This window comes from Rhinopithecus roxellana, chromosome 15 (genome assembly GCF_007565055.1).
Source record: "Rhinopithecus roxellana isolate Shanxi Qingling chromosome 15, ASM756505v1, whole genome shotgun sequence".
In the NCBI taxonomy this organism is placed as follows: domain Eukaryota; kingdom Metazoa; phylum Chordata; class Mammalia; order Primates; family Cercopithecidae; genus Rhinopithecus; species Rhinopithecus roxellana.
In genome coordinates, this window is record NC_044563.1 from 72,888,386 (window position 1) to 72,900,481 (window position 12,096).

The 12,096-nt window shown below is 37.6% G+C and overlaps 1 protein-coding gene across 1 annotated transcript; it reads right to left on the reverse strand.

Moving 5' to 3' along the window:
* Positions 1 to 375: 375 nt before the first annotated feature.
* On the reverse strand, positions 376 to 1,312 carry LOC104656372 (olfactory receptor 149-like). The gene is given in 2 exon segments (XM_010355973.2): positions 376 to 1,146; positions 1,148 to 1,312. Coding segments are annotated over 2 exon segments (936 nt in total).
* Positions 1,313 to 12,096: the final 10,784 nt, after the last annotated feature.

Here is a 12,096-nt window from a genome sequence, read left to right on the forward strand (position 1 = left end):
GGGAGGGAAATGAAGAGGAGGAGGGGATGTAGGAGGATGAAGAAAATACAGATTGAGAAGCAGAAGCTCCAGGCTGTTCTGCCTGCTGAGAAGAGTTTCTCTCTCTTTCTCTCTCACTGTCTCTCTCTCTTTCTCCCTCAGTATGATTTTCTCAAGAGAGCACAGGCCCCAGAGTCACAAAACCAGCTCTAGAGTCCTCATTCTGCCATTCACTCCTTACATGTCCCTGGACAAGTTACTTTGAGTGTTAGTCTCCACGTTGTAAAATGGAAATAATAATACCTGTGCCCTCAATTTCAAAAATATTTGTGAGAACCAAATAAAAATTGTTATAAGCTATGAAGTGTGGCTGAAGTGGTAGTTACTTATTTCTCTCTATAACTGCTCAGGAAGGAAGCCCAGCTGATGTAGGACCCTCCTTAGTGATGATTTCACCTCCTTATTCCTGAGACTGTAGATTAAGGGGTTCAGCATGGGGGTGACCAGGTTATTCAGAATCTGAACAGTTGCATCCAACCAGGGGCTGGGGGTTGGTCTCAGGTAAATGAGGACCACTGGCATATAAAAAAGCAGGATGGCAGTGAAGTGGGCACTGCAGGTGGAGAAGGCATGGCGTCGGCCCTCGGCAGAGTGAATCTGCAGGATGGAGAAGATGATGCGACTATAAGAGGTGAGGATGAGAAGGAAACAGCTGAGGGGCATGAGGCCCACACTGATGAACCCCACCATCTCCGGGGCTGAGGTATCTGCACAAGCCAGCTTCAGCATGACTGGGATATCACAGAAATAATAGTCCACCTCGTTGGGGCCACAGTAAGGCAATTGGAAGGTGAGAGTGGTCAGAAAGGTGGCCTGAATGCAGCCAAAGAATGAGGTCCCCATGGCTAGGATGACGCACGCTCTGTGGCTCATGATTATGATGTAGCGTAGAGGGTGACAAATGGCAACAAAGCGGTCGTAGGCCATCACCGTGTACAGGAAACACTCAGTGCAGCCCAGGAAATGGTAGAAGAAGAGCTGGGATGCACAGCCTGCATAGGAGATGGCTCGACTATTCCCTGAAAGATAGCACAACATCTTAGGGGAACTCACAGAAGGGAAAAATATGTCAAAAATAGACAGCTTGCCCAGGAAGAAGTACATGGGCATTGTGAAGCCGAGTGGAGGAGACAATAGCCAGCAAGATGAGCAGGTTCCCCATAAGGGTGAAGATGTAGAAGGACAAAAACAGGACCAAGAGCACAGTCTCCAGACCCTCTGTGTGCGGGATGCCCAGCAGGATGAATTCGGACACCACCGAGAGATTCTTCATGACTGTGAAAACATCTAACCTTGAAAAGGTACCCAAGACACTGAAGTCTAAATACCAATGTCAAGTTCTCAAGCTTTTTGCTGATGAGTGCTTTGGCTATGTTTTTAACAAGGAACAATCTGTCTTCTTAGGAAAGGCAAGAGAGAGATCCATGTAAAAAAAATGTCAGATAGTAAGGAAATGCCTATTTTAGAGTCAGTCTCTTCAACTCATAGAAGGAATGCTTTGTAAAGGCAGATGGTTGTCTTCTACAGGATGAGAAGTTTAGAGGCATATTTAAAACACTTCAACTTAGGTTAGAAGCCTATGTACCACAGATTTATTCTTTTTGAGCATATTTACTATTTGAACTCTTGTGATGTCTTTACATAAGAAACTTCCACTATCCATTGTCCTCTGCAACGTAACAGAAAAATAATTATGTTAGAAACTGGAAAACTTAATATGAATCCTGGCCTTTCCATTTATTAGCTATACTTGTTAAAACAATCTACATGACATCTTTCATAGACTTAGTTTCATCATCTGCCAAATGGAAATCATACTTATTATAACATCGGTAACACAAATATCCTAGTATTAAAGTTTATGAAGTATCTGCTAAAATGTCTGGCAAAACTATGAACCCTAATGAAAAGTTTTTTCCTTTCTTCCATAAGTTATTGAGGTACAGGTAGTTTTTAGTCACATAAGTACGTGATTTAGTGGTGATTTGTGAGATTTTGGTGCACCCATGACCTGAGCAGTATACACTGCACCATATTTGTAGTATTTTACCCCTTGCCCCCCTCCCACTCTTCCCCCCAAGTCCACAAAGTCCATTGTATCATTCTTATGCCTTTGCATCTTCATAGCTTAGTTCCCTTTATTTTATATATCTTAAACTTAATTATTAAGTACCTTCCTTTAATGTTTGAATCCTGTAATTATTTGCAAAAAATATTTTATTAAATAACATCATTGAATAGATTTAAGATTACATACTCTTCAGACTACATCTTTCTAGACTTGAAAGGTCAAAGATCTCCAACTCTAATAAGAGATGCTGTTCTGGTTCTTCTGTTTCTAAGCCGACTTAAGATGACTGAAATATTGAGAAGCAGTATCAGCAAGGAAAGCATCCAATTCATGTTCCCGTAATGAAGTAAGAAATACAGTGATCCATGTAAAGAAAGAAAAAGAACAGCGCTAATGAGGTAGGTTACATAAGTTAAGAGCAGAGTATAGCACCTGAAAGATTCAGGGATCTCTCATTACTCAGTAATAATAATGGTAATACACACACACACACACACACACAGACACACACACACACACACAGACACACACACACACACACAGACACACACACACAGACACACACACACACACACACACACAGCACACACACACACACAGACACACACACACAGACACACACACAGACACACCACACACAGACACACACACACAGACACACACACACACAGACACACACACACACACAGACACACACACACACACACACAGACACACACACACACACACAGACACACACACACACACACCATTTAATGAATACTTACTATGTTCCAAGGCCAGGCTCAGCATTTTAAAATTTATTATTTATTTTTAAAGTTTACCTATAAAAAGAAATTACTATTATTACTACTGTTCTTAACTATAGATAGGAAAGTGAAGCTTTGAAAAATCAAGCACATTTCTTATGCTTAAAAAGCTAGTATGTGACAGATTTGTTTAATTCCATTTCCTGTGTCCTCAATCATCAGGAAATTGTGCCCTCTGTTTGCCTCTGCTTTCTAAGACAGCCTTGCTTGGAAAGGTACCCATTGCTTGGCAAGGACACTCTTTCCAGATACATTCACATCATTGCTTTATATTAAGGTAGGAAAAGTCTTCATGTCCTATTTCCTCCTGGTCATTTCCAGTCTTGACTTTAGAGCCCAATTGATAAATACCTCATTTAGTTTTAGAGATCACATAACAGGTGTTTTCTATCCCTTTAACACTAGACCTTAGTATCAGTTCCAATTTAGGAGCTTTCAAGTTGTGAAGCCACATTCAACATAGGGATCCCAATCATAAGCTGTGGCAAGTATCATGGAAAAGCACCTCTAAAGAGAATGACCAAGCCAAAATGAGTCACCCACATATTACCCAAGAACTGGGCAAAGTAAAGACAGTATAGAAACAGTGACATTCTGGGGAAGAAATGCTTCTGCAGTCTGCCCCTTGTTATTAATTCTAGCCACACCTGAATCGTCTCTCTGAGCAACACAGATTCTTGTGAGCTTTCATCTCTTTGGTCAGCAAAGGCAAGAGGGAGAGCATCTGGTTCTTGCCTATGATCAGAAACCATGATATCCTGTGATTCCATAATTTGATTTTTAAGTCCATTTCAGAAAGAAGTCACCAAAGACAAGGAAGATCTCCATGTGTGAACCCATTAGTGTGTGAGGGGAAGACGCTAACAGTGAGACATAGGTAGAAGTTTGAACACTCACACTGTCCACCTGAGAACACAGTCAAGTTTTCCAACTCTTATAACAAGATCTCACATTTACTTTTTCTCAGCAGAGCACAGTGTGCTCCAGCCAAAGGAGCCTTAATTCTCCTATTTATAAAGATCAAATCTCATAGGATTTGTACAATCAAGACCTGTACACACTCACTCTCTCTGGATTGCTTTCTTGAAATTTCTTTTCAGAACCCCTTAAGCCCTACTTGGGACTCAGTGATAGCTCTGAGGGAGCAATTAGTTTGTCAGTAACATTCATCATCCAATCATGAGATAACAATAATAATATCATTGGAAAGGGATGCTCTAAAGTGGGAAATATGTTCCCCCAAGACTATTTGCATAGTAGAAAAACACTAGTTTAACATTAGATCACTTGCATTGCTATCCCTTTGTTTGGTTGTCTGTTACACCTTCAAGTCTTTGCTCCAGTTCAGATCAATATCATAAGCTCACGATCTCATGAGAGTTTGTGTTACCACTTGCCTCATCACTTTTCAAATTATCTATATATGCATGTGACTATATAGCTAGCTCTAATAAACAACACTATTCAAGACAGAAGCCTAATCAGTAGTTATTTATTATGCATCTACTATCACGATGTATCTTCAGGTCATTACTCCTACAGAAAAAGTCTCACATACTGGACACATTGCTGGGAAGATGACCAGTATAAATAGAGGAGCTATAAACCAAAAAACAATCAACTAAACTATTATTATTTAATTAACAATCCACTGTAAGTACTTACCATAAACTGTCATGCTAATTTGTTTAATTCATTGTTACATTTAATCTCCAAATGAAACTTTAGGAAGTAGATGGTATTATTTGACAAAGAAACTGAACAACAGATTAAATAATCTAGAGATTGCACAACTAGAAAGTAAATGAGCTGAGACTGTAATTTCAAAGCCAATTCTTTTAAGCACTAAGCTATGCTGAATTGCAGAGATTTGAGTCTTGCACCAAAAGAAGAGAAAGAGATTTAATGTGGTCTTCAAATGCTTGCAAAGCTGGTGGGTAGACTTGATAGAAGTTGTTTTACACAGACTCAAGAACCATGGGCAGATGTAGTAGAAAGATAGATTTATTTTCAATGTAAAAAAGAATTGTTTAATTATTAGAAATTTTACATCAATGAAATAAGCAGCATTTTGATGTAATGATCTCATCACTGGAAGTATTCAAGAAAAGGTAAAGAGAACCATCTTTCAGGTATACCATTAAGGATATTCTCAATTTGAATGAATAACATGAATTCAAAAACCTTAAAGTTTTTTCTTTGTATGAAATTATTTGATTTTATTTCCACCATAAAAATTTTCAATGATTCTGACCTAACACAATACAAGTGGAGCTTTAAATTAATGATGATGATTCAACTAACCCCTAAAGCAAAAGCAATCATGAATATGACCATAGCAGTTACAAAAGTAGTTACAAAGGTTACAAAACTATTACCATTGTAATACCAAAGCTGTTGCTGAAGCATTTTTAAAAGAGGGGAAAAAGCAGGTTGTGGAGGGTGTACAGACACTGCTCAGATAGAGGCTCAGAGGATGAACGTGGTTTGTTGGGATGTCTTAGTAAGTACATCACATTTTAAATAATAGCTAACATTTTCTGTGGATTTGTTGTATACTGGAATTGTGATGAGGGCTCTGTATTTAATATCTCTCAATATTTACCAAAAATTTATTTCTATCTATTTTTTATAGTAGAAAACTTAATCTCAAAGACTTTAATTAACATAACCAAGGTAACAGAGTGGGTTGATGATAGAGTTGTATCTCAAATCCAGAATAATATGGCTTCTCCCTTTGTGTTATAAAGACAAATAAGTTTATTACTAATTTTGATTTTCAAATACTCATTAATAATTAATAGCACCTAACATTTGCAGTTGTTCTAGTTTTCCAATACTTTTATGTAGTTTTAATGAATTCTTAAGAGCTGTGTAAGGTGGATTTTCTTAACTCCACTTTACAAATAAGGACATTAAACCTCAGAGCAATTCTGGCTTTTCTAAAGTTAGATAGTAGAAGAGCCCAGGCATTCCCAGGTTTAGCTGTCTTTCCACTACATCATCACTGCTTCCCAAAGTGACTCTATACAGAAAGCAGCTGTCTCTGGATGACAGACAAATTATTAATAGATTCATTTGGATATTTGGTTAAGCCTTCTGTATAACCTTATGGTTATTACTGTTTTTATCGTGGATTCCCTGACAAGATTATGGCATCAAAATATAATGAGATAGGCTGGGCATGGTGGCTCATGCTTGTAATCCCAGCACTTTGGAAGGATGAGGCAGGTGGGTCACTTGAGGTCAGGAGTTCAAGACTAGCCTGGCCAACATGGTGAAACCCCACCTCTGCTAAAAATGCAAAAATTAGCTGGGCATGGTGGCACATGCCTGTAATGCCAGCTACTCAGAGGCTGAGGTGGCAAAATTGCTTAAACTAGGTGGGTAGAGGTTGCAGTGAGCCGAGATCATACCACTGCACTCCAGCCTGGTGACAGAGCGAGAGTCTGTCTCAACAATAACAATAAGAATAAGATAAAGCGTCAGAGAAACAAACAGAGAGAGTGAGGGAAACTTATTTAGCTCATGTTCTGTTTCCTAGGGAAAAAGTCCCACTAGAAAGTTTACTACATATTTCTCAGAAGAGGTCTCTTGCCATGGTATGACTTGTGGGGAAATTTGCATTATATTTCCATCATCTTTGTTTAAGTCTGCTTAATTTAATTCCTTTTTTTCCTACTCCAGGTATTCAAGTAAGTCAAGACATAGTCTAGCAACAACTGATTCCTCAACTAATCCTTCAGCAAAATTTTCTGTTTATAAATAGCAAGCTTAAGTCTAGGCGTTCTTGATCCAATGACAGGTGCTTTGTTGTTTCTTGGCAGGATAAGAGTCTGCGGTGAATTGTCAATCATGTTTCTTCCTTTATCTGCGACAACCCAATGGAGAAGAAGTAGGCTGCAAGCCCCAAATGGAAAGGAGTATAATGATGGCTATTTATTGGGTGACACATATCTGAAGCTGCTCTTTCCTTTTCTTCCTTTTGTTCTTCCTCCCTTCCTATCTTTTTCTTTTCCTGGTGGAAAAGTTCTTGGCATCCTAAAAATTTGATGGTTTCTATGGAAGAGGTGTGATCTATCTAGTGGAGGAATACAGAACTGAAAATTTTCTGCATTTTTACTGGGGAGAGATGGGAATGAAAGCAGTATCAGGGACTTGAATCCTTGGAAACTCTCTTGAATGATTTGGAATCCTCAATCATCACTAATTCCTAAACAAATTTCATGCTTCTATCTGATCCCACTCCCACTTTCAAAGCCTATAACCTGTTGGGATATAAGTCAGGTAACCATAACAGGTTAGAATACTAGACCAGTCCTTGGAATCAGATAGAGCAGTTCAATGTCTAAAATGAATCACTAGTTTACATCTCTTAATGGAAACGTAAGCCTGAAAGTATTTGGTGTCTCAATCAATATTAAGGCCATTTGGAACCAACTATCAGTTATTGGAGCTTCAGAAATTATTGAACCAAAATTCAGAATCTATGCCTTTAAACGTCACACCATGTCCTTTGATCATGCATTCTAATAGATATAGTTATAAGAGAATATTTCGATATATTCCTCAGATAAATCTGATCCGCCTGAACTACAGCTTCATTTTACAATATCTTCTGTGTTTAATGTGTGTCTATTTAGCCATGGACATTAAGAAATCACAACAGTAGATGTGCTAATTTTTAGTCTATCATAACCGATAGGGTTGTTTTGAATGTGTGCAACTCTATGTATCTTGGACCAGGGTGGTAGTGTCATTCATATATTTATTTACACCTGAACATTATGATAAGATGATTATTGTTTAGAGTAAAGATTTGGTACAAAAGTGGAAAATATATAGCTGTGTATTAATTATATCTGTAACATTCATTTTAATAGTTTTATGTAATAGTGATTACAGATTCTCCCAAAACCAGATAATTCAGCTAATTTATTAATAAAGTATTATAATTTTTGTTCTTAATATTCAAAACAAGTAGCTATTCATATTTTTATTTTTAAAAGTAAAAAATAATAATACTTTCAATCATAGAGTCTTTGTATGCAGTTGTAATTGCTATTAACTTAAAACAGATGGTTTTAACTACAAGATATTTTTATGAAAGTCTTAAGATAACCACAAAGAAAAGTCTCAAAAGATAAAGGGAAAATAATCAAACAAACAAACAAAAAAAATCAAATAAAGGAAGAAAGCAAGAGAAGAACAAGCTCACTGCAAAACAAACATAAATAATTAAAATGGCAGTGATAAGTCTTCACTTATCAATAGTTATTTTAAATGTAAATGAAATAAATTCTCCAATCAAAAGACACAGACTGATCATTTTTATTTGTCTATCATACCTCAGTAAAGCAGAAAACATGCTTGTAAACTTAAGTGTTTTTACCCTAAAAATCTACTGAATATTATAATACTTCAAAAAATGACTAAAGTGAATGAATGGATTTTACAGTATATGAACTACACTTCATTAAGCTTTTTTTAAAAAGGTAAAATAAAGGCTTAAAAAAGCATGGATTCCAAACTCCATACAGAGCTTGATATCTGACAAAGGTTTTAAATATATATATATATATATATAATCTCATGAAGCCTGACTGTATTCCTATACAATTCCACTTTCAGCTTTATGACTATGCTTACTATTATTTAAGAAGAATTGCCTAACATTATACCCTCATCCCTCCCTGAGACTCTGTCTATTTACAGACTCTCACTGCATTACTGAGCTCTTCCCCACACCTCACCTCATTTTCACATCTCACCATTAAAGATGCCTGTTTGTTATATCACTTAGTAATAAAAACTGGTTTATGTGCAAAACAAACACAAACTTTTAGCTTTAGATAGACAATAGAAAAAAAATGTTTTCTACCTTGTAAGTTCCAAAAAGTACAATTCTGTAAATGAAGGGTCAGTAAAGTGTGGAGATTTGGTAGATCAGACTACATGGAGGCCAGTTTCAACTATAACGTGCAAAGAGTTTGGAAATCACCACTTTCTTCATTACCACAAGAAAAAGCTGGACGAACATGATATGGTTTGGATTTGTGTCCCCGCCCAAATCTCAGGTGGAACTGTAATCCCCAGTGTGGGAGATAGGCCTGGTGGGAGGTGACTGGATGATGGGGGTGGATTTCCCCATTTGGTGCTGTTCTTGTGATAGAGTTCTCATGAGATCTGGTTGTTTAAAAGTGTGTAGCACCTCCCTCCTCTTTCTCTTCTTCCTACTTCGGCCATGTGAAGACACCTTCTGCTTTGCCTTCCACCGTGATTCTAATTTTCCTGAGGCCTCTCCAGAAGCTGCTATGCTTTTGGTATAGCCTGCAGAACTGTGGACCAATTACACCTTTTATTTATAAATCACCCAGTCTCAGGTTTTCTTTTTATAGCAATGCAAGAATGGAATAATACAAAACTCATTTCTTTGTACCCTTTAGAAACTGAGAACACAGGCACATAGTCATCCCGAAATCCTGAGAGAGAGGTGACTTCAGAGTCACTGTTGACATTTACAAACCTGGAAGAGAATCTTTGGAATGGAAGACAGACAAATAGAAACTTCCTAAATTTAAATGTAAAGATAGATACAAAACCAAATTAGAAATAGACACATTCACATGGCTATATAAAGAATCTTTGGAATGGAAGATAGACCAATTGAAACTTCCAAAAATTAAATGTAAAGATGAAAACAAACAAAAAATAAAAAACAACACCTAGGAAAAACAGAGCAGAACATTCAAAACTTACAGGATAATTTCAAAAGGTGTAACATGTGTAATTGAAATACAAGAAAAAACTAAGCAGAAAAACAGTTGAAGTAATAGCCAAAACTTTTCCAAAATTAATGAAAAGCACAAAATTACAGATTCAGGATGTTTAAATAACACCAAAAGGATAAATACAAAAGACCCTACATTTACTACTATAATATTCAAACTGCAGAAAACAAAAGACAAAGAGAAAATCCTGAAAGAAGTCTGCGGGGCTAAAGAACACTTTACCTATAGAGGAAAAAGAATAACAGCATATTTCTTGCCAAAAACTATTCATGCTAAAAGAGATTGAAGTAAAATACTCGAAGTGTTAAAAGACAAGACGGCTGGATGCGGTGGCTCACGCCTGTAATCGTAGCACTTTAGGAGGTCAAGGCAGGTGGATCACAAGGTCAGGAGATCGAGATCATTCTTGCTAACATGGTGAAACCCTGTCTCTACTAAAAATACAAAAAATTAGCCAGGTGTGGTGGTGTGTGCCTGTAGTCCCAGTTACTCGGGAGGCTGAGGCAGGAAAATCACTTGAACCCAGGAGGTGGAAGTTGCAGTGAGCCAAGATCGTGCCATTGCACTCCAGCCTGGGTGACAGAGCAAGACTCTGTCTCAAAAAAAAAAAAAAAAAAAAAAAAAAAAAAAAAAAAAAAATTGACACACACACACACACACACGGAGCTATATGTTCAGCACAATTAAGCTTCAAAAGTGAAGAAGAAATAAGAACTTTCCCAGACAAAAAGAAAAACTAAGGGAATCCATTGTCCACAGATCTGTTCTACAAGAAGTATTAAGACAAATTCTTCAGAAAAAAGAAAAAGGATACAGGTAAGAAACTCAGATCTATGTAAAGAAAGGAAATGTCAGCGAAGAAATAAATAAAAGTGAAATGCATATTTTCATTTTCTTATTAATTGATCTGAAAGATAACTGTTTAAAGTTATAATAGTAACGATTGGGTAGTTAAAATGCAGACATAAGTGACATTAATGGCAGTGATGTCACAGTGGATGGGAAGAAGGACTTAGGAATGCTCTGTTATAAGGTAACTGCACTACATGTAAAGTGATATAGCGTAACTTGAAGGTGGGCTTAAATTAGTGATAAATGCGTATTGCAAACTCCAGAGCCACAGCTAAAAGTATTCTTAAGAAATACGATGGATATATTGAGTGGAGATAAAATGAAATCGCATAAAATGCCTGGTTAAAGTGAGAAAAGACAAAAATAAAAGTCAAAGCAAAAAATGCAATAAATAGTAAACAGTGGACAAACATGGTAGATATTAACCTAATTTTATCAATAATTACTCTAAATATAAATGATATGGGTAGATAATTTAAAAGTAGTGATTGCCAAAGTGGATTAAAAACAAACAAAAGGGCCGGGCCCGGTGGCTCAAGCCTGGAATCCCAGCACTTTGGGAGGCCGAGACGGGCGGATCACGAGGTCAGGAGATCGAGACCATCCTGGCTAACACGGTGAAACCCCGTCTCTACTAAAAAATACAAAAAAAAACTAGCCGGGCGAGGTGGCGGCGCCTGTAGTCCCAGCTACTCAGGAGGCTGAGGCAGGAGAATGGCGTAAACCCGGGAGGCGGAGTTTGCAGTGAGCTGAGATCTGACCACTGCACTCCAGCCTGGGTGACAGAGCGAGACTCCTTCCCAAAAAAAAAAAAAAAAAAAAAAAACAAAAAAAACAAATAAATAAGACCCAACCATATCTTGTTTCCAAAAATCCACTTTAAATAAAAAGACTCATATAGGCTAAAAGTGAAGGGATGGAGAAAGATATACCCTGCCACAACCAAACAGCAGAAATCTGCAGTAGTTATGTAAATTTCAGACAAAGCCAACTTCAGAACAAGAACAACAATCAGGGATAAAGTTGAGCATTAAATAATGATAAAAGAGTCAACTTTCCAAGGATGTATAATAATTTTAAATGTGTGTGCACTTAGGAGAATATCAAAATATATGAGGCAAAAACTGATAAAATACGTAGTTCATTGCATGGGTTTTGTTTTGTTTTTTTTTCTTGGTTTTCTCCTGGTCAGTCGATACTCCAGAAAGCAGATGGACTGTTTTTAAGGAAGCAACTGATGTGAGTTGGCAGAGGAAGAGAAGACGCTTAGTGACCCTGAGTGGGACTGTGTTCGAGTTGGGGAAGACAGGGGATGAATTTCATTAATAAGTCTGTGTAGACCAGAGAAGCCTCCAGGGGAGCTCCTGGGCTGTTTGAGTGGAAGAATCTTGAGGGAATGGTATCTGCCACCTTTCCTGTGCCAAGTCTGCTGCTGTGGGGAAACAAGTCCTAGATAAAGGCAACCAATGGGAGATGAGAACAGCTTCTCTCCTGGGCTCCTTGCCTGGACCACCAGTTTCTGAAATTCCAGATG